This window comes from Taudactylus pleione, unplaced genomic scaffold (genome assembly GCF_031769625.1).
Source record: "Taudactylus pleione unplaced genomic scaffold, aTauple2 ptg000555l, whole genome shotgun sequence".
NCBI lineage: Eukaryota > Metazoa > Chordata > Amphibia > Anura > Myobatrachidae > Taudactylus > Taudactylus pleione.
Window position 1 is genome coordinate 2,621,108 of NW_028284957.1, and position 23,755 is coordinate 2,644,862.

Sequence of the window (23,755 nt, forward strand, 5' to 3'; positions counted from 1 at the left end):
AGAGGACCTCAACTGGGCTGGGTGTGATATGTCGACATCTTCATTCAGCATGTCTACATGTCCACAATGTCGACATTATTAATGTTGATAGTCAAAATGTCGGCAGTACTATTTTAGCGTAAAACCCTAGCCCTAATTGCAGCCCGATCCTAACCCTACACATTTTAATTGCCGACATTCTGAATGTTGACGTATTGACTGGAGCCCCCCTAACTGATGCAGGAAGTGGAGATGAGCTGGGTGCAGAGAAATGAACACTAAAGGTTTGATCAATGAGGTGAGAATCGGGATGGGACAGTGACCTGGAGACGTTGGGAATGCAGCATTATGTATGAGAACTGGTCACCAGTGTCACAAGCAGCCCAGATGTACCGGAGCATTAGAGGCAAGTAATAGCCTTTTAGATTTAGCAGTGATGAAATCATTGACATCTTTTGTCGCTGCAGTCTCAGTGCTGAGAACAAAAGGCTGTGTGAGGCACGTGTAAGTGTGCCTCTCATGAAGGGAACGTTACAAGAGACAAGTCGGTAATCGGAGAGAGGTTGGGTCAGCATTAATTTGTTTGCAGAATAGGAGTAATCACTGCATGCTTGGATAATGATGGAGAGATACCAGTGGGGGGAGAGGGATTAGAGATGTTGGTTATGGATAGGATGAGCACAGGAGACAGTCCTCTACTGATTTGTGTGGGGATAGGGTCTAGTGGAGAGGTTGTAAAGTGGAAGGAGAATGACAGGGGTATTCAATTTGGTGCGAAAATTTCGAAATCGGCGATAAATTATCGCCAATGACGTCATTTTCGCCGATTTCAATTATCCCCATATTCAATTTCAAAGACTTTTCGCAGGTTCGAAAAGTCTTTGAAAAAAAAAAAACGGGGATAACTTTTCACCACTGAATAGGTGGCGAATAAAAGTGCAGAATTGGGGTTTAGGGGTGCAGGCTTAAAAAAAAAAAGAATGTCATTTAAAAATAAACTGTGTTAAAAAAAAGTATAAAAAAAAAATTAGGGACACCCCAAAAAAATTATTTAAAAATTGGGGTGAAAAAAAGTGTTTAAAAATAGGGAAATAGGTTCAGGGCTATTCTGCAAGTATGCGGCAGGTGTTTTTTAGAATAGGTTATTAGCGGCAGGTGCATTTTTGCAGAATTTAAAAAAAAACACTTTAGGGACTTAAAAATATGCTAGTACCCATTTTCACGTACCCCAAATTTGATGGGACAACTTAAAAAAATGAAAAAAAAAACCTAAGTGCTCTTCTGCATCACTTCTTCAATGTCGGGAAAAAAAACACCTGCTGCGGCTATTTAAAACTCCGACTTTCATTCGCAGGCTAAAACGGGGGTACCCATAGTGATCCCCCATGTTTTGACAGCTTTAGAGGGGTCCTTCAATTTATTCCAGGTAAATCCCGTTTTTTTTCGCCTATCCTATTTCGCCGGCTCCCGTTTTCGTAGCTTTTTAATTGAATACGGGGATAAAGCGGGCGCGCGCCCGATACTTTATCCCAGGAAAAGCTCCGATATGGAGCGAAAAGTCCAGCACGGACTTTTCACTCCCATATTGAATACCCCTCTAAGAGAGTATCTAATGAGGGGAATATATTCAGGAAGTAAGCGAGGTTGTTGCTTAGGGAGGAGAATATAATTTAATATCTGATCTTATCAATCCTGCCTGTCAATAAGGAATGATCGAGCTTGGTCTATGATGATGGTCAGAGGGATTGGTATAGGAGTGTCTTAGGGCAATACCATTAGAGAGGTTTTGAGATCTTTAGTTTGACATGGTCTTCACCTATAACAAAGATATTCACACTTACGGGGACTTGGATGCCCCCATGCCTTCTGCTCCATGTTGTAAAGGCTTATCACCCCAAGGTATTGCCTTGTTTTATGAATGGACAGGGCAGTAAAGGAACATACCAAGGCAGCAGCTGGCAGATGATATAGCCAAGGCTAATGCATATGAGCTTGCAGGTGACCACAGGAATATAGTACAGTAGCTTTGTTGGAGAGCTGGGATAGCGGGCTGACTGTACAGGTATACTATCCAATGACAGAGTTAGCTGCAGACAATTATAAGCTCTACAATCCAGGGTCAGGGCAGGCAGCAGCCAGACAATAATGAATGTACTATCTGGGTTCAGGGCTGGCAGTGATCAGGCTAAAACAGTCAACAATAAGAAACAGGACACGGAAATGTAGGCTCAGTGTCTAGCATAAAAAAACAATCACTGTTACAGGTGGCAAAACCTAGTAGCTATTTAAATATGCAGCCAGTTAGGCGGCCCGAAGTAAGAAATGGATTTTGTAGGTGTCCCCATGACAATTGCTTAGAAGCCAGAAGAGTTGAAATCTCTGCATTTAAAACGCTAGCGTCTGTCGCTAAGAGCCGTTCGCAAGTGGGGCGAGAGCCGACGCTGCTTCTAACCGAAAAGTGGGCAGTTTATTGAAGGAAAATCGAGAAAAGTTTGGCACTTTTGCTACTGTGTCTCTACTTTGAGGAGAAGAGTATTTGGAGGCAACTCCTTACTTCTGCGTGCCATGGGTGACATCATTTTCAGCCTTGAGAAGATTAGCTGGAGCCACTTGATCAAGGGCTGTTTGCTTAAGATGTGGTATTTACAGAACAGGACAATGAAGAAATTGGGGAGTTAAATTGTTGTCAAGAGGTTGAAAATTAATATGGTGGAGACTTCTATGGGTAGGAGTAGGGAGGCCCAGGATTTCGGCCTAAAAATGTCCGTGATCGAATCCCGGGATTGTCCACAAATGGCTTTTTTTTACATGCCGGACAGCACTGAGCGCCTCCAGTAGAGTGCCCAGACGCTGCCGGCTCCCCCTTCTCCCGGCTTGCACTGCGCAGCGTGACGTGAGGACAGAGGTCACGCTGCGTATTGCCGGTTGGAGGGTACCACCCACCCATCCCTTTCCTGGGTAATTGTTATTGAAAGCCGGGAGTCCTGCACACCGCCCAAAATCCCCACCGCCCGGTAAGTAGCTGTGGAGGCTGGGCGGGTGGCATTTTTTTTTTTTTTTTAGAACAAGGCCAATCCCGGGAATCTCTGGAATCCCAGGATTTTGTTTTTTTCAATCCCGAATCCCGGGATTGAAAAAAACGGCCCAAGATTGGCCTCTCTAGGTAGGAGAAGTCCTGGCTGTGTTAAGCTGGGTACACGCCTATACAATTGTCTGACATATCTTAAGAGTTTGTACACCCCTACGATCAGGTTTTATCATAAGAAAACAGATTGCATATGAAGATCTGGTTTTATGGGCTTCCTAATATTCATAAGATGCGACGTAACAACGTCAGACAAACCTGAAAGTGTGTATGCACTACCAACCGTTCTGTCTGATGCTTCTGCTGCTGCTCCTGCAGTTAGGACCATTTCAGCAGATGGTTTCAGGCGATGAGGATCACAGATGGAATGGTAGATTGTAACAGTGTGTACGCATGAATCTGCATGTTCATCCGGACTTTCAGTCGGAAGTGTAATTGTAAGAAGAAAAGGATCTCAAGTATACACGTACAAATGTGTACCTAGCGTTACAGTGCAGACTGTGGAAGGTGCTGAGGAAAGCAATGCAGGTAACGAGGCTCTGGCATGGGAGATGGACAGGAGTGCGAACGAAAGCCGTAATATCATATCCTGGAAATATCTTATAATTGAAGGGTAGTGATGTCTTATAACGGGAAGCAATCGGGAAGCCGATTGCCTATATACCGGCAGCCGGCTTCCCGACTGTCTTATCCCGGCAAGGGTGAAATGCCGGGCGTCTAGATGTAGACGCCCGCATTTCCCTGACGCCGGGAGACCGGCGCCCGGCATCACGATCGTAGTGATGCCGGGCGCCGTGAGCGGACAGCCGCGGGGGGGAGGGTTAGGTTTAGGGCTCCCGGGGGGGACTTATGGTTAGGCACTCCCCCGGGAGGGTTAGGGTTAGGCTAGGGGGAGGGAGGGTGAGAGTTAGGCACCCCCCCGGGGGACTTCGGTATAGGTAGCGGGGAAGGGGGTGGTTAGGGTTAGGCACTTAGAGGGGGGATTAGGGTTAGGCACTTGGGGGGGAAGTTAGGGTTAGGCACCCCTAAGGAGGGTTAGGGGGGTTAGGTTTGGTTAGTGGATACTTACCTATCCACGATCGGGATTACCAGCGCTGCCGGGCTTCCGCTGCGTCGCACTCTGCTCCTGTCGGGCTGCCGCTGACGGGAATCGAACCATGCGGCCAGCGGTATTTCATACCCATTCCCTTATAACACCCTATTAAAGTGTCCATTGTAGACTCTATAATTGTCATTGAAGGTAAAACCGACCTGAATATGAGGATCACCTTATAACAGCAACTCACTTTTCTTCTTTCCAATAGAAACTTTTGTACTATAATAAAGTGACCCCCCCCCCCTACTGTAAAATAAAAAAAATTAGTAATCAACGTGGACTTTTGTAACCTTTATAAAATCACATGGCTTTGGCCATTTATTTGGTAACTGATTTACTCAGGCCTTTATTGTTCTTAACTGCAAATGATGGGTTAGAACTGCGCTCTGCTGTATGGGCAGATGGGATGTGAGATGTATTGTTTGTGTCGGGGTGCTGCACCTTCCTAAAAGCAGGAGTACCGGGTCCTGTGTAACGATATAATGGGGTAGAGGGTGCGGAGGGTGCGCTCGCCCTATGGGTGTAATGCTGGAGTAATAGTGTTGTGGTCTTATGTGTTCAATGTTGTGTGTGGAGTGATGGGGTGTAGGGAGGGAAGGGGGTCTAATGGACTGGAGGTGGTGGGTGAGGAAATGAAGACAGAGGCAGAAATGGGGGCCAAAGGGTTTATTGGAAAAAAACAGTACTAATCCTGTTCGGTCCCAGGCACCCAGGTGGGGTGAGCGATCCACTTGGGGGTGTGTGTGGGTGGAGACTGGGGAGGTGAGTGGACCCTTTTAGGGGGCTCCTTTCCGTGCAGTTCAATAGACCGGCACGTTACCCCTGCTGGACCTTTGATCAACAGTCTTAGGATGTCTCGGGGGGTGGCGAGTGGTGGGTTGGCAGCGGGTCTGGCGGATGTGGATGTACACCCTGGCGGTGTCCCGCGCAGGGGTATAAGTCTCGGAGTCACTTACCTACCGGTAGGATTTGTTGGTGAAAAAGGCTTGGGCTGCTGGTAGCTGGTGTTAGTTTCCTTTTGCAGATGCGGTGGTGGATGGCTGCTGCGGTGTCAGCGGTTGGAGGAAGCTCTGTGTGTGGTAGCGGCTTGCTGGTGCACTGTGGGGCTTGGTGCACCGCGTTGCTGGCGTTCTGTTCCTGCTGCCTGGTGGGTGCCTGCTGGTGTGGATCGCCTAGGGATTGCTGCTGGACGAACAGCTGTGAGTGGAGCTGGTGTTGGTTGCTCCCAGGGGGCGGTGCGTGGTCGCCTGGGTCTAGCAGGTGGAGTGGTGATCAAGAGGGGTGCGAAGGGCTTTGCTAGGTGTGATGCCCAGCGCGGCCCTGCGGGTGGTGGGTAGAGAGGGTTCTGGAAGCAGCAAGGCTCGACCGAGTTCTCCGCAGCAATGAAGAGCTCTGGTGTAAGCTGGCTGTGGTGTCAGAATGTAGGGGGTCTCCAACGCGTTTCGCCAGGGGCTCTGCCTTCTTCTTCTTCTTGACTGCTAAAATTGCCGGGAGGAATGTCTCCGCCCAAGAGAGAATGAGACATGCCTCTGCCATGGCAAGTGCGCTTTTGGTTCCTCCCTGTTGATTTACATATGCCACTGCCGTAGCATTGTTTGATTGGATCCTCACTGGTCGGCCTGCCAGGAGGGCCTGAGGCCCGCACAGTGCCCGATAAATGGCCCGGAGCTCCAGCATATTTATTGGGAAAACTATCTCTGATGACGACCAGGTCCCCTGGAGACAGAGGTTCTCCGTCACCGCTCCCCAACCTCTGAGGCTTGCGTCTGTAGTGACAATAATCCAGTTGGCAGTCACCAGGAACCGACCCTGGAGAAGGTGATCGGTAATCAGCCACCAGCGAAGTGACTGACTAGTGCTGTCTGACAGAACCAGCAACTGAGAAGAACGGTCGTCTGAACGGCCCGTCCATTTCCGGAGAATCTCCCACTGGAGAATCTGTGAATGGAAGCGGCCATACTGGATGGTCTCAAAGGTAGAGACCATCGTGCCTAGTAACCTATAGCCCAGCCAAACGGATGGCTGAGGGGCAGACAGCACTTTCCTGACTAAGTCCTGAAGGGCCCTGGCTTTGGGCTCGGGCAAGAAAACCCCCTCCAGTGCTGTATCGAAGATCACCCCCAAAAACGTCAGACGTTGGCACGGCCTGAGGTGACTTTCTTCTCGAGATTCAGTATCCACCCATGATGCTGTAACACCTGCACCGTGTGATCCAGGTGGAGCTGAAGTTGGGCAGCGGAAACCGCCTTTACTAGCAAATCGTCCAAATAGGGAATCACGGTTATTCCCTCGGAATGCAGTATGCTTGCCATTAATGCCATGATCTTTGTGAAGGCCCACGGAGCTGTAGCCAAACCGAGCGGCAGAGCCTGGAACTGGTAATGGGCTCTTCCGACCGCGAACCTGAGTAGAGACTGATGCCCCGCCCAAATCGGTATGTGGAGATATGCATCTCTGATGTCGATAGACGCCAGAAACTCATTTGCCGACATACCATGGATCACTCAGCGCCATCCCCCCCTTAGATGCGTCTCTCCATGCCGCTTTACACTCCAGCTGTGTGCTGCTATAAGCAGCGCACAGTACCTATAGTAAAAAATAAACATAATATTACAAATAAAGGAAAAAATCCCTAAGCTAAACCAGGTGCCTTTCTCCACAGGCACTAAACTTACACTGAAGTCAGGGGTTCCAGAGGGGAGTAGTTATAGATTTCAGTGTTAGTGCCAAATCCACGCCTTCCCACTTACAACCCATGGTCCAGTGTCTCCCAGCCCAGACGAATGAGAAATATGGGGTAGGTAGTCATAATTAATAGTTAGAATCAGAAAAAAAATTACACTCTTAGGGGTATATTTACTAAAGTACGGGTTTTTAGAAGTAGAGATGTTGCCTATAGCAACCAATTAGATTCTACTTTACATTTATTTAGCACCTTCTAGAAGACAATAGCTAGAATCTAATTGGTTGCTATGGGCAACATCTCCACTTCTAAACACCCACACTTTAGTAAATATACCCCTTAGTAGTTACATTTTATTGTTTATATGCGTGACTCATGTTACAACAGAATGGACACAGGAACTGAGGGTACTTATATATTTATTTAAACCTGCTCTCCTAATTGTACAATATGATTGTTATGCTATACACTTATAAGCCCCTAAACTTATGATTGATACACAAACAAAAAACTGAATGTGACTATACTTAAAATCAATTTTGACATGTGTCTCATGTTACATATGAATGTGACTCACGTTACATTTCTGTCTCCCAGTCAAAGGGCTCTGATATAAGTTACTTAAACCTGTACAATCCACGTGAATGAATTAATGTAGGCCTGATTATCTTCCTGATTACCTGTGAAGATGTACAAAATGTTTCCCCTAGTGATGATGGCCATTTCCAGTCGCTGCCAGCTTGCTCCATTGTGCTCCCTAAGTATTCACCATCTCTGATGTCCTTGATCTCACCTGGGTAACTCTCTCCATCATATGCAACGTAGAACCAGTCACCAACATTAACGACATCATCTGACGTCACTGTGACAGTCACTCAATACACTGCAATCTCTTAGCAGCATAAATATACTAAAATGTTTATGTGAAATTTAATTTTCATGTATTGTGTCCTATATTTCATGGAATGACCCAGCTACTCACATACCTGGCAATCTCCCACTTATGTCGTGGCCACTTGGAACAGATAATGGGTTTTTGATGGGCCAAATGCCCATATTTTGTTTTCGATTCCACACATGTCCAGTATGTTGGTCAGATTGGTAGATAGTGTTCATTCTAGCACCCTGCAGCTGTCACAACCCTGTGCAGTTCCTGTTTCCCGCCTGGGGTGTCTCTCTCTCTGTTCTGGTGCTTCTAGCACACTCCGCTGATGCAACAAGCTACTGAGATACAGACCAGTGTGTGCTAGAAGTACCAGAGCAGAGAGTGACACCCCAGACAGGAAAGAGGGACTGCACAGGGTTGTGACAGGTGCAGGGTGCTAGAATGAACACTAGGTAGAAAAGGACCAAATAGTGGAGGAGATTTGGAAGTGTTAATGGTTGAATCGACAGGAAGTCTTCTGTGCAGGGCAAAAGTATCTCCCCCCCGTGTGTGTAAGGGGTTAGTAGAATCCTTTTATAAACCAATCTGTATCTTTGGCTTACTGGTGCCTTACATAGTGACTGCTCCTGTGCTTCTCAGGTACGTGGTCATCTCGCGGGAGGAGCAGGAGCAGAACTTGATGGCTTTTCAGCACAGCGAGAAGATCTACTTCCGCGCCTGCCGGGATATTCAGCCTGGAGCGAAGCTACGCGTATGGTACAGTGATGACTACATGAAGAGGCTCCATAGCATGTCTCAGGAGACTATTATACGCAACCTCGCCAGAGGTACGAGAAACAGCTATGCTCCACATTCCCCCTTGTGCATTTTTATTTCCTTTTCTCTCTTCTGAAATATTTCATATTAATGACACAGAAGTGATGGGACAAACGTCTTATTGTGATCGGGACGTTGCACATTGTTACACCCTTTGCAGTGTATGTGGTAGCGTAACGGTGGGGTCCTCATTGCAACTGAAAAGCAAGGATCGGTCTGTACCGAGGCTGCGTTAGGCCCACATGCAGAGCTCTGCAGCAAACACAAAGTGTAGATGTCAATATATTGCAAAAAGTCGCATCCTACAGTAGCTTTCTGCTAGTGGACGGAAGATAAAACGTTAGGGCATCTCTCTTATGAAAGATGTGACCTTGTTTTTGTATTTTTATTGTCAGTTTTTAGCCTGGGTTTGTCCGTTAATTTAACGCTAGGTCTTTTATGTTTACATTTTTATGACTACTGTTGTTTTTCTTGGGGGAGGGGTTCTTTCTTGTTTTACAATAAGATTGTCAAAGCTACAACAAAGCCTCAAATACATAAGAGGGGTCCAGGATATGAAGGACCCTAAATACACTTAATGGAGGCCTGGCTACTATGGGTCCTGATATACACATAAGAGAGGCCGGGCTACTATGGGGCCCGAAATACACATAAGAGAGGCCGGGCTATGATGGGGCCTGATATACACATAAGAGAGGCCGGGCTACTATGGGGCCTGAAATAAACATAAAAGAGGCCGGGCTACTATGGGGCCTGAAATAAACATAAAAGAGGCCGGGCTACTATGGGGCCTGATATACACATAAGAGAGGCTGGGCTACTATGGGGCCTGAAATACACATAAGAGAGGCCGGGCTATGATGGGGCCTGATATACACATAAGAGAGGCCGGGCTATGATGGGGCCTGATATACACATAAGAGAGGCCGGGCTATGATGGGGCCTGAAATACACATAAGAGAGGCCGGGCTATGATGGGGCCTAATATACACATAAGAGAGGCCGGGCTACTATGGGGCCTGAAATACACATAAGAGAGGCCAGGCTATGATGGGGTCTGATATACACATAAGAGAGGCCGGGCTATGATGGGGCCTGATATACACATAAGAGAGGCCGGGCTACTATGGGGCCTGATATACACATAAGAGAGGCCGGGCTACTATGGGGCCTGAAATACACATAAGAGAGGCCGGGCTTTGATGGGGCCTGATATACACATAAGAGAGGCCGGGCTACTATGGGGCCTGAAATACACATAAAGAGAGGCTGGGCTATGATGGGGCCTGAAATACACATAAAGAGAGGCTGGGCTATTATGGGGCCTGAAATACACATAAGAGAGGCCGGGCTATGATGGGGCCTGAAATACACATGAGAGGCTGGGCTATGATGGGGCCTGAAATACACATAAAGAGAGGCTGGGCTATGATGTGGCCTGAAATACACATAAGAGAGGCCGGGCTACTATGGGGCCTGAAATAAACATAAAAGAGGCCGGGCTACTATGGGGCCTGATATACACATAAGAGAGGCCGGGCTACTATGGGGCCTGAAATACACATAAGAGAGGCCGGGCTATGATGGGGCCTGATATACACATAAGAGAGGCCGGGCTACTATGGGGCCTGAAATACACATAAGAGAGGCCGGGCTATGATGGGGCCTGAAATACACATAAGAGAGGCCGGGCTATGATGGGGCCTGATATACACATGAGAGGCTGGGCTATGATGGGGCCTGAAATACACATAAAGAGAGGCTGGGCTATGATGGGGCCTGAAATACACATAAGAGAGGCTGGGCTACTATGGGGCCTGAAATACACATAAGAGAGGCTGGGCTATGATGGGGCCTGAAATACACATAAGAGAGGCCGGGCTACTATGGGGCCTGATATACACATAAGAGAGGCCGGGCTACTATGGGGCCTGAAATACACATGAGAGGCCGGGCTTTGATGGGGCCTGATATACACATAAGAGAGGCCGGGCTACTATGGGGCCTGAAATACACATAAAGAGAGGCTGGGCTATGATGGGGCCTGAAATACACATAAAGAGAGGCTGGGCTATTATGGGGCCTGAAATACACATAAGAGAGGCCGGGCTATGGCATGGCCTTGGCTCAAATAGATGTAAGAGAAAATGTTGTTGATATCGCAGGTGGTTTAGGAAATGTACAATGATGTATAATGCCTTGTATTTGATGGTCTTAATACATTTTACTGTGCTTTTTGTTTTTCCTTTTTACTATTGCTCCATACCTATGTTACAGTTTATGCACCATGTGTCCCTAGTGCTGTGATGTTACTTACTGGGATATCTATGTATTAGAGGTTTTTTTTTTTGGGGGGGGGGGTTTGTCTTTATTTCTATATCAATATTCTGGGGCAAAGGGCTTTTAATAAAACATTGGAGTTACCAAGTTATATTTATGAATATGGCAAAATGACAATTTGCCACAATTTATGTTATTCTTTAGGGAGGTGTCTTATTTAGAAACTGATTATTGAGCAAGTATTTAATGTTAGGAGATGTTAAATTAACGGGCGATGCGATGAACAATATATCGAGCGGTTGTTTGACACCGCGCGGTCTGGTGAACGACGGCACGATATGTCGTTCACCAGCCTCCTCCACAAGCATGGGGATCGTTCAACAAACTGACAGATTGAGCAGCATGCAGGCTCGATCTGTCGATGCGATGAACGACCCCCGCAGGAGCCCGCATGGCCGGTCATAGTGCATACACACTTTCCAACATGGACGATACGTCGGCCCGGTCCGCCGGGCTGTGCGATATATTGTCTAGTGTGTTCCCAGCTTAAAGGGGAGATGTGTCAAGCCTTGGCGAGAGATAAAATGGAGTTGTCCAAATCAACCAATCGGCTTCTAACTGTCATTTATCTAGCGCAGGATTTGGAATAACAGTTTGAAGCTGATTGGTAGCTATAGGCAACTTCTCCCTTTTATCTCTCTCCAAGGCTTGCTACATCTCTTATAGGCACTAACATACCACAAACATTGACTGCTCATCCATTTTAACACGCAACTAAGATGGGCAGCCGCTGTGTGCCAAGGGACTAGTGCCTCTTTGATGTCACAAATTCCTTGAACATTGATAGGCTGTATTCTCCTGAGTATTGGTTCGGCCTGTAAAATGGCCGCCTCCGGTTTGAGGGGGCGGCTGGTGCACTTTAAAGGGCCCTTTTATAATGTGATGTGTTCCTAATGTTGTGATGAGGGAACATGTGCCAGACTGGTAACACACCTAATTTTCCTTTCTAGGAGAAAGAGGTTTGTTAAGGGAAAACAATGACAGACATTTGGACAACCAAGAAGATGGGAAGGGCCCATTTCCACTCACAGCCCTTAAGCAAGGGAAGAGCCTCTACAAGCGAAGCTGTGAGGAGGGGGACTTCAATTCTCATACCAAAAAGAAAAAAATTGATCTAATCTTCAAAGATGTCTTAGAGGCTTCCCTGGAGTCTGCTAAATTGGAAGAACTTCCCCTGGTGACAAGTAGCCCTGTAACGGGGAAAAAGGCCCCCAAATTTCAATTTGAGGACCATGGAGATAGATGCAAAGCGAACCAAAAGTGCTCTCCTGTCCAAAACCAAACGAGAACCATGATGGAGTGGAAGGTGCCACACTCTACCACTCATGGGGTAGACAGGGAGACTAATTTACCAGAGGAGGAGAGGGAAAATCACTCGTCTATAAAGGTAGAGAGCCCCGACGAGTTCTCTACCCTTGGTGACACGAACGAGATCCCCACCACATCTTTCTGTCCCAACTGTATCAGATTGAAAAAGAAGATCCGAGAACTTCAAGCAGAGGTGGAAATGCTCAGATCTGGAAAGGTCCCAGAAGTACCTCAGTTACTTCCTCAGAAAACTGAGGTGCCAGAGTTCTCAGATACTTCAGGTAAGAAAGCGAGTAATGAAAATGGCGCTTGGCTACACGGTTCTTTCAGCTTATCCTGTTGGCCCTCAGGGTAGCATGTAGGTCTTTGCTAGCACACCTTGACATCCGATATATACCTGTAAAATTTACATCACTGATGATATTTAATCTCAGAATATGTGATCACCAGAGTCGTGTTACTTAGTTTGAGTTGCATTATGTCTTTTTTGGTAGTTTACTTTTTTTGTTTTCTTTATATATTACCAAGTATAAAAAAAATTGGTTTTTAGTACTCTAGGGTCACATGGTGCATAATGAACATGTCCCAGCATTCTCATTCATTCCTTCGCTATCCATCTCCATTGTTTATTTCATGCTTTTGTTGTGATATCAAGGACTCTTCATTTAACATGTTCTCTTTCATTCCTCAGCACCAGAAAATATGTCCATTGCTCCCACCATGATGGAAGACGATGAACAAGAGGTGGACTCTGCCGATGAGTCCGTCTCCAATGAGATGTTGACAGCCATCGATGAGCCCTCAAAGATGTCTGTAGCCTCTGGCAGAAGAATACGCCGTTTCAAGCAAGAGTGGCTGAAAAAGTTCTGGTTCTTGAGGTATTCCTCCACATTAAATGAAATGTGGTGTCACGTTTGCAGACAGTATACCGTACAGTCCTCCAGGACGTCAGCCTTCATCATTGGTTCCAAACAGTTCAAGATTCATACTATAAAGCTCCACAGCCAAAGTAACCTCCATAAGAAGTGCTTGCAGCTCTACAAGCTCAGGATGCACCCAGAAAAGACAGAGGAGATGTGCAGAAACATGACTCTACTTTTCAACACCGCATACCACTTGGCTATGGAAGGAAGGCCGTACTACGACTTCCGACCTCTAGCAGAACTACTGAGAAAGTGTGAACTTCGCGTAGTTGACCAGTACATGAATGAAGGGGATTGTCAGATTTTGATCCATCACATATCCAGAGCACTTCGGGAAGACTTGGTAGAGCGTATTCGACAATCTCCTTTCTTAAGCATTATTTTAGATGGGCAAAGTGAAGACCTTCTCGCTGACACAGTTGCGGTCTATGTCCAGTATACTAGTAATGATGGGCCACCGGCAACAGAGTTTCTCTCTCTTCAAGAGCTGGGCTTGCCTACGACTGAGAGCTATCTCCAAGGAATTGACAGGGCTTTCTCCGCTCTTGGGATCCGTCTGCAGGATGAAAGGCCGACTGTAGGGTTGGGTGTTGATGGAGCTAACATAACTGCTGGGCTAAGAGCGAATATGTATATGACAATCAGAAAAACCTTACCTTGGCTACTGTGTTTACCTTTTATGGTCCACAGGCCCCACTTAGAAATTTTGGATGCAATTAGTGGGAAAGAACTTCCATGTCTGGAAGAATTAGAAAACAACCTAAAGCAGTTACTTAGCTTCTACCGGTACTCTCCCCGTCTGATGTGTGAACTGCGATTGACTGCCGCTACTCTTTGTGAGGAGACTGAGTTCCTGGGTGATATCCGGGGGGTGAAATGGATTATCGGCGAGCAAAACGTGCTAAATGCTCTGATCAAGGACTACCTAGAAGTGGTGGCCCATTTGAAAGATGTCAGTGGTCAAACTCAAAGGGCTGATGCCTCTGCTATAGCATTGGCCCTTCTTCAATTTCTCATGGATTATCAGTCAATTAAGCTCATCTACTTCCTGTTGGATGTGATCGCAGTCTTGTCACGCCTAGCCTACGTCTTCCAGGGCGAGTATCTCCTCGTGTGCCAGGTGGATGAGAAGGTCGAGGAAGCCATACAAGAAATTAGTCGGTTGATAGATTCACCTGGCGAATACCTTCAAGAATTTGAGGAAAACTTTCGGGAAAGCTTCAACGGCATTTCCTTGAAAAACTTGCGAGTGGCTGAGGCAAAGTTCCAGTCAATCCGCGAGAAAATTTGCCAGAAGACCCAGCTCACCTTGGCCCAACGGTTTGATTCCCGTAGCCGGATATTTGTTAAAGCTTGCCAGGTTTTTGATTTGTCTGTGTGGCCCAGGAGCACAGAGGAGCTTATAAGCTACGGTGAGGAGGAAATGCTGCAAATTTACGAACATCTGAGCAGCATTCCTTCCTTTCTTTCTGATATATGCAGGGAGGGCGCCGACACCAGGGGCAGTTTGCTGATGGAATGGAGGGAGCTCAAGGCAGACTACTGTACCAAAAACGGTTTCAAGGATTTGATTGGCCACATCTGTAAGTACAAGCAAAGGTTTCTCCTCTTAAACAAGGTAGTGCAGATCTTAAAGGTCCTTCCTACTTCAACAGCCTGTTGCGAAAAAGGACGCAATGCTCTCCAAAGGCTGCGCAAAAACAACCGCTCTCGGCTGACACTAGATCAGCTGAGCGACCTCTTGACCATAGCAGTGAATGGCCCGCCCATCACTAATTTTGATGCCAAGAGAGCTCTGGACAGTTGGTTCGAGGAGAAATCGGGGAATAGCTATTCACTGTCAGCCGAAATGCTCAGTAAGATGTCCTCTCTTGACCAGAAACCCATGCTTCACTCTATGGAACTTGGCTCAGAGTATTACCAAGACATTTAGGACACTACAGCTCCGGAACTGTCAGAAATGTTTTTTCTATCTATACTCTAAGTTTTGGTATATTATGAAAAAAAAATATAAAAATAAATATATATATTATATATATTAATAGAAAAAAAAATCCCACTAAATATTTACAAATCGCAAAGCCTTTTTTTTTGGGGGGGGAAAAACTCACACAAGCTATTAAATGTATCTACGGCAGCTGGAATTAAGGAGCATGGTTTACTTATGGCCCCAAACATGATGGAACCCACAACCTCCAAAAGCCTCCCCTCCCCCACAACCCCAATCATGTTTAACTCAACCAGGTACTTTTTTATTTTGCAGGCGCCACCCCCCTCCTTCCCAAATTTTTGTTCTTTCTATGTTCATGCCACAAAATAGAAGTACATTTTGGGACCCAGAACAGTCCAACAAATCCCAGTCACCTGTGAGGATATATATTTTCCTTTTAATTTAATCTATATTTTTAATCTAATTTGTATCATGTCTTAAATTGTTTTACTATGTTCAGGATAAAGAAATCAATGTATCTACAATATAATTTTAAAGATAAATATCACTGAATGGGTTACCTTTTTTTTTTCACTGCCTCTCTGTCCAGGGTACAATGGGGTGATTTTGGGTCCAAAGCAGACTAGCAGCACTATTTCATTTGCTCAAACCCAGGACTTACACTGTAGAGATTACTCCATGTTTGTAGCGAATTCACTTCTGACACCTTTAGTTATTGTAATCACACAATACTGTATGTGTACTTGTTTAATTGTTTTCGCATTTATTTTTTATGTTTTAACAATTTTCTATTGTTGCAGAAAATTACTAGATATATAGGGAATTTATATTTGTTTTTCACGGAGAAGGGAAAAAAAAATATTTCTCTGTTAATTTTTTGATAAGATTAATTTTCTGCAAAGAATAAGCTAGTGTTCTGAGTGGTTTCCACATGACGAGATGACATACAGTATATTTTCTTATTTTATCTCCAATTGTTATCATTACATAGTATCAAAGCAGCTCATTCATGTTCTATAGTGTAAAAAAGTGGGGCCTCACTGAAAAAAATATTATTAAATGCAAAAACAGTTGACCATAGGCAGGGTCCGTTCTTTTGGCACTTCGTCCCCCAGGATTGATAGAGAATGGTTGCTAATTGAAAAGTATGTTGTAATTTAGCATGCTTGCGTACCTTCAGTTGTATGATAATCATGCTTATGAAATCAAGTTTTTAATAACTTCCCGCGCCCAGTGCATCTTGGCGCCCTGTGCTAACTGACGTACTGCCTGCACGACTCTGCCTAGGGAATGGCGCTCAGTTTGCTTTTCCTCCTCACCACTCATTAGCGTTTTTTTCCTGGTAACCGATTACGTTGCATGAATGTGAAAGGTTTAAAGCATTTTCTATCATACGTCCTATAGCTTTGTCCGTCATTTGGTTATTCTTTATTGAGGAGAGTAGTTGGAGCTCTCAATGCAAATGTTATTTTAGTAGTCTGAATCTTAAAGTCACCAGGTCACCATGCCGCCCCCCCCCCTGCCCCTTTGGGAGCCATTGCTGACCCATCCCCTGCGACAGCTATTGCTTTGACCTGGATTTAGCCAAAATACAATATTTGACCTTCATCTCCACTTGTCACATTAAGGCCTCATATCTAGTTTTGTTCATTATACTAGCTAGTTATAAAAATGGAACTTGTTGTTTGCAGAGACCCTTTGCCCACCTTCTATTTCACTGGACAGGTCTCACAACTGCTGGGAGACTAATCCATGGACCTGTTTTAGTGTCCCAAGTAACTGCTGCCTTATGCAATACTCCCTCTGAGTGTGTGCCCTGTCCTAAAGATCCTACTTTCATTTAAAAATATATAGCATGTGTAATCTTCCCTGATACATATATTACGGAGCCTGTGCACCTTACCCATGACCTCTAAAGTGGCCATGCATTATACCCACTCTCTCCTGCTTCTAATATCCATCACCCTACTGGCTTTTCCCATTATGTGACTTGCTGACCTGTAGAATTCCTCCTAAATCTGGAACTCCAAGGTTCCTTCCTCTGTGCTAGTTGACGTTAAGTTACCAATCGTTCTGTATTTTGCTTTGGGGAATGCTTGTCCCACAGACATTATTTTTCCAATTAGATGCATTCGATTTAAAATATCACCATATAACATATTAAACAAAACAGGGCCTAGTACTGACCCATGAGGTCATCGAATGGCCACCAGGACCTCATCTGAGCTTACGCCACTGCCTATATCACTCTGTCTTCTGTTGGCCAACCCTTTGTCCATTCCACTATCCTTGAGTGAAATCCAAGTTCTGTTTCTGAATGAATTTATTGTGGGATACTGTAGAAAGAGCAATGTCATTTCACACTTGGCGCACCGAGTAGGATTTATCCACCTGTGAATGTCTGTAGTGATCTTGTCAGTCTGTGATACGAAGGTATCATGGCTTCTACTTGCTAACTCTTTACCAATATTCCCAGTCATCAATAGTACTGAATTTGACCCTGTGACACAAAGTTTGCTTGGCCTTTAAAAATAGGGGTGTGTAATGCAAACTCTGGTACTGTACTGTTCTAACTAAACCACTAAATGTATGCTACTGTCTACATGTAGAATGTTGTGGGTAAAATTAAGCAAGAGAAAATAAAATACCAAATCTTCCCCGCTCTCTGGTGATATTCTGGTGTTGTGAACTTCTAATGGTGCATGGCTCGGACTCCGTCATAATAGTTTCCAATTACCCTGTTCATTTTTTTTTTCCTGGGCCTTCTCTTCGAGATGGGAATTATTATTTTACTTAAACCTGATCCTGACGCCGGTATTCCTAAACACTCCTGGGCCCTGGTGCTACAATCATAATGCTGCTAATATATAGCTTTGAAAAATAAATCTATATAGATATATAAATCTACATATATTATTATTATTATTACTATTGTGTTTGCTTTTTGTTTTCACTGCCATTGTTGGTGTATTGATTCTATGGGTACAAATCCACGTCTCGAATGCTTCAGTTAACCGCCTTTCCTTTTTGTCACTGGTTTGCTCTATTCATGGTTGAATTTATCTAGTCAATACCTGACGGATCTGTATTTGGGATGTTACTGTGGCAGAATAATTGGGATGTAATAGTACAAAGTTACTTTTGAATAGTTTTTAATATATATTTTCTATTTTTTATCTTGTCTGAGTTTTGGAATCTGAGATCGATCGTATTCACTCTTCATAATTCCCCCGAAGACCTACATTATGTGAATGAAGTGCCTTTCAGCAGTGCTAGGTTATGGAATCCATTCACTGGGCAGTTAACAGAATTGAGCTAATTTAATTTGTCCCCCTAAGAACATGGATGCTTTATATTGTCTCACATCCTACCCTGGTACACCCTCTTCAGTCAGGTACGCCCTGTTTTGGTTGACCTTTTGCGGATAATCTAGTGTCAGGTGTCCATACTCAAAGGGGGCGACCATTTTGTGTCATCATTCATGATAATGCCTATCTATCTAGTGTTCATTCTAACACCCTGCACCTGTCACAACCTGTGCAGTTCCTCTTTCCTGCCAGGGGTGTCGCTCTCTGCTGGTGCAACAAACTGCTGAGATCCAGACCAAAGTGTGCTAGAAGCACCAGAGCTGATAACGACAGGGTGCTAGACTGAACACAACCTATCAATCCACTAGGAACCAGTGGCCTTACCGAGACGCATTGGGAGACATTAACGCAATCATGTATTGGTTCAGCACACCAATAGCTACCTCCAACTTGAGCGGTTGATGGGCGCAGCCAGTTGCAATGATACAGGTCCACTTTAAATCAGTTGGCAGACTAGCAAAACCTGTAATAAACTTTCTGATGATTTATAAATGAAAAAAGGAGATCCAAATTGGTTGCATTGGGTTGGTGGTTTTCCATTGTTTAGAAAACATCCAGCTCTTGCCTAGTGCATGCATTTTACACTCCACACCAAGCGACATATCTGTCATTGTCTCATCATCTCTTGGATAAGTCCAGGGAAAGTTAGGGAAATTAAGTAATGGGAGATAGTATAATGTCGACCACAGAATGCCGACACGGTAGTAATGTTATTTAAAGCATTTCAAATTTGTTGATTTTTTTTTTACTTCAAGCATAATGGGTAAAGGATCATGTTTAAAACAATAACTCGGACACCGGTAAAATGCTGTAAATAACATTACTGCTGTGTCGGCATTCTGATGTCAACTAATCATACCAAACCCGAAGAGTATACATTTGATTGGCTTCTATTCATTATATTTGTAATTTTCTTTTCATTATATTTTTTGCCCACTATTTCATAAGTCTTTATATTAGTACCTGGTCCTTTTAACAGTGGTGTAGATATGTTTTTCAAACTGTAATGCGCTAATTAGACATAAAAGAAACAAAACAAAAGTGTCAGGCTGCTTAATAACCACTAGATGGCGCTTTGACTTTTAAACACGATGTGCTCCATGCAATCTGTTAATTGCATTGTGTTTATTATGAAATCACTGTACTGTAGTGACCTTTCCCATTACCTCTCGATCACTGCAGTGGGAAAGAACAGGCAAATTGGCTGCATAAACGCTGTTCTATTTTTAGTTCTGTTTTACATCGCAGTTAACCAAACGCGTCGTTGTATCATCTGGGATGATAAATGGAGTTAGTCAACTTTTTTTTTTTTTCTTAAAATAATTGGTAATAAAATAAAAAAAAATACATGGGTTCTGCTGTCCATACGGTCTGAAGTGCAGATTCGCTCCTTTCCCCTCCCTTTTAACAATGATTGATTTGTTTGTTTTGTTCATCCTGTTACAGTCTCAGCAAATAGGATGTGATTAGCATGTAGTAACTAAGGGCATGAACGTGGTGTATTAAGTAACGCCTGCAAGACGAGTACATTCTTTACTCTCCATCACTAGGGGCCTGATTTGGAGGTGCTTGCAGACGCAGGCCGTCTTTTGCCGCTGCGCCGCCTGCATCTTTATGCTAATGCCGGGACTGATTCCTACTGAGGCTCAGTCGTATGTGCGAACTTAAAACATTGGCCAAAGGCGTGCTGACTCGTCACTGCCTCCACCTCCGAACCTAGATCTTCATGTTCTGCTTAGAGAGAGCCTGTTGGCTCTATGATGGGACCTGTTCTATTAACAACAGTCTAATCAAAGTTGCTAGCGCCATATAATCCCCCAGTATGGCCAGATGGCGTACTTTTGGCTGCCACGGCTTCTCTCTTGCGACACCAGTCGGAAGGCCTGGTGGGTAAGGACACAGCACTGTTCCATATGCTACTAGTATTGTAAGGGTGCTTTCCCGCTCCTGGAAGGGATCAATTTATGTATTGTTCTATGCGACTCTCCTGTAATGTCCAGTGGGCTGCGGGTTTTCCGGATGTTCTCCCGGGCTCCAAGGAAAGTCTACAGTTCTGGATGGCAGAAAAAGGGGGCCAGGACGGAGGGCAGGCCTGCAATGGCGGCTGGTATGCTTTTATATATAATTAACAGAAGAGGACCTGTCACAGAGCCCCGACACCTACATATGAAATGTCCCTAATTTACAGTTGAAATAGAAACCTCTTGCATTAGACATATAGGGCCTGATTCAAAGATGGCCACTAATGCCGCTGCCAATTTGTACACAGCGGCCGCACCCGCCAGCATTTGTATCGTACTTACCGACTTTCTGGCAGTTCCTTCCGGGAGGGGGCCGCCAGTTTGGTGCAGAAGGGAGGGTGGGGGCGGCTTCAGTGGGCGGAGCAGGAGCGTGCTGGTGGCCCCGCCCCTGCTTTATAATGGTGATAATACCGGCATTATAAAGCAGGGGGCGAGGCTACGATGACGCGATTCAGCGCAAATCACGTCATTGCACCCCCGGACCACCCACTTTTGTGGCGGTCGTGGGGGGGTCGGGCCGCCATTCCGGGGGACTTGCCTACTCTTGCGCGGTGCCGGGAGTGCTACACGATTTTCGGGAGGCTCCCGGCAGTCACGGGAGAGTAGGTAATTGATTTGTATGGAGACGTCCACAGGCGGCTTCGCAAATCCAAGCGGCTGCGTGCAAAGAGGCAGCATCGTTCGCAGATCAGATAATAATCGGCCTGAGTAACCCTACGGTCGCGCAGAATAGCCACAGATGCTGAGATGCCGCAGCCACTTTCTGTTTTGTACGAGCTCTCAGTCGCAGGCTGAGACACGCCCCCTTTGCCGCCTACAGGCGCTCCCTGCCTGTCAGTCACTTTTGCAAATAATCGATGCGTGCGTCTCAAACGCATGCGCAGATTACCGATAATCGGCAGTGCGTCCATCTCTGAACCAGGCCAATGGTTCATCCTCTCGAACACAGCGAGATTTTACGTACATTACAATATGGCCTCCTTTAGTTCGTCATCTTGTTATCAAGTATTGCATGCCAGGCATGCCTTAGATAAACGGTGACAAGTGTCAGAAACAAACCACTAGATGGCGCTCATCCTGGTCGCAACATTTTAATTGCATTTGCCATTGACATTTGCCATTGACAATCATTGAGATTTATTTTGATTGGTAAACTGCAAGTTTAGGATATTGCTGCTAATTCCTAATTGATTGCTTTTGTGTTATATTGGCATCATGGTAATAATGAGCTTTCCTATGTGTGGGTATTGTAGCAGCAAGCTGATGTCTATACCCTTTGCAGTTTGTGAGATAGTCACAGTAAAAATGAACATGGTGTCAGTCGTGTTTCAGGGTACATACAAGCTCCCCATAATGGCTATACTGGAAAGTATCAGTGTGTAAGCGACACCTATTGAGAGACCTTGTGCAAAAGTAAAAAGCGGATGTTCGCAGGCACGAAGATTCTAATATACTTCCTGTAGTGCTGATTGGTTCCTTCCATAAATGTTACCAACTGTATCTTATGTGCGACAACATGCAGAAGGTTATCTGCAAAATTCACATTGATCTGTGTTTTAACAAGACAATGGCTGATACTTTCAGTATTGTTCGGAGTGTTGGTTTATATTACTTTGTGTTATTCATCCTTGGGTGCCATCATGGTTAACATTGAGTGTTGTGTCGCTGTTGTATGCCAGCGAACCTTGCTAGGCCATCCTTATGAATATCATCTGTTACTTTGCACCTTTATCTTTGGTTATTATTTGTCTCCAGTTTTCCTTTGCATCCTATGAGTGCTTTCTAATACTGCGTTTTTCCAGTATATGGTATGAATAAATATAATTGATTGAACTTGCACTCCAGCGCAGAATTTCTTTCTTCTTTTTTTGTCTAAATTTGTGAGGTTGGCAACACCTCATACCATTCTGCTGCAGGTGTGTATAGGCTATTTATCAGCAGTTGGTCAATTAGGCGCTGAGATCCCTAGAATAATTGACTGCGCTTTTCCCAGACAGAAAATTGCTGCATTCTGAAAGTTTCAGAAGCCCCTGTAATGACACCCATGGGATTCCCAGGGAAATGCTGTTCTCCAGGAACAACAGGTTACTTCTGCAGGCAAAGAGCTGCTTGCATTGTGCTGAAAGGGAAACAGTGTTTCCGATTTGAAGTTCTGTTTTCCTGTAAAACGGAGAAACAGTGTTTCCAATTATATTGCAATGTCACTGTCCGAATGTGAGACAGGGCAATAGTGGTTCCCATCGAAGTGTGTTTCCCTGTACGAATGTGAGACCTGTGAACAGTGGCCCTGATTCAGAGCTGGACGCTCTTGACAGAGCGCTCGCTCTGAATCAGGGCCGTCCTTCCTGATTTTAGAGCGGCTTCCTGGCCGCTCGCATAGCTGTGGGTGACCACCCACAGCTATAGCGAGCGGCCAAAAAGATGCTTGCGACGAGACCCTTGTGGTAGGGTCTCGTCTGCCGCAAGCCCTGGAGTGCTTTTGGCTCTATCAGAGCCAAAAGTACTCCCACTGACATCACTTGTGATGTCCGTGGGACTGGCCCCAAACGGTAGGCGTTCCCATGGGAACGCCTCCGTCTGGCCAGCCACGCCCCCAGCACACCTACCAAAGGGGGCGTGCTGTCACTCACCATCGACAGCACACCCCCTTTGTAGCGAGACCCATAGTGACGGCTTGCCCGTCGCTATCCGGGTCTCGCTCATGCGCACGATGGAGCCGGGTCCGTCGTGCGCATGCGTACTGGCCCAACATCGACCCGCTTGCGAGCGCTCGCGAGCAGATCTGAATCAGGCCCAGTGTTTCCTATTGAAGTGTCGTTTCCCTGTCCGACTCTGAAACAAGGAAAGAGTGTTTCCCGTTAATTGTAATGTATAGCTATGGGCTTGTGAGGTCAACCAAAACTTCGATACCGACAGTACTAAGGATTTAAAGTTGCTCCTGTCTGCACAACTTTTTCCAGTCATCATTGAGAAAATTGGCTAACCCAATGCTAGAGTATTTTTATCTAAACATTCCTCTGGTTGTGAAATATTCAACTAGGGACTGCTGAGCCTTCTTGGAGTATTAAGCAGGGTACACACTAGACGATGAGCAAACAGCGCGATAGTCTCCCCGATTTCCCGTGAACCTCAGAAAAAACGATATAATGTGCCCACACTGTGCAATCCTTCAAACGACCGAACGATATATTTTGCATCGTTTGGGTGATAGATCATTAACTACATAGTGTTAACATATCGCATGGTTGTCCGACAGGGTGTACACACTAGACGATTTGCACGAAATCGTCAACAATAGC

The 23,755-nt window shown here is 45.4% G+C and overlaps 1 protein-coding gene across 3 annotated transcripts in view; it reads left to right on the forward strand.

Moving 5' to 3' along the window:
• PRDM11 (PR/SET domain 11) overlaps positions 1 to 17,822 on the forward strand; it is a 58,702-nt gene extending 40,880 nt beyond the window's left edge. For 2 of the 3 annotated variants that reach the window (XM_088452635.1, XM_088452636.1), the window contains exons 6-8: positions 8,369 to 8,556; positions 11,836 to 12,474; positions 12,885 to 17,822. In XM_088452635.1, coding sequence (XP_088308761.1) covers positions 8,369 to 8,556; positions 11,836 to 12,474; positions 12,885 to 15,049 — 2,992 coding nt within the window. In that variant the 3' untranslated portion in view covers positions 15,050 to 17,822. The remainder of the gene's footprint in view (positions 1 to 8,368; positions 8,557 to 11,835; positions 12,475 to 12,884) is intronic. The other variant, XM_088452637.1, reaches the window with a different exon arrangement.
• Positions 17,823 to 23,755: the final 5,933 nt, after the last annotated feature.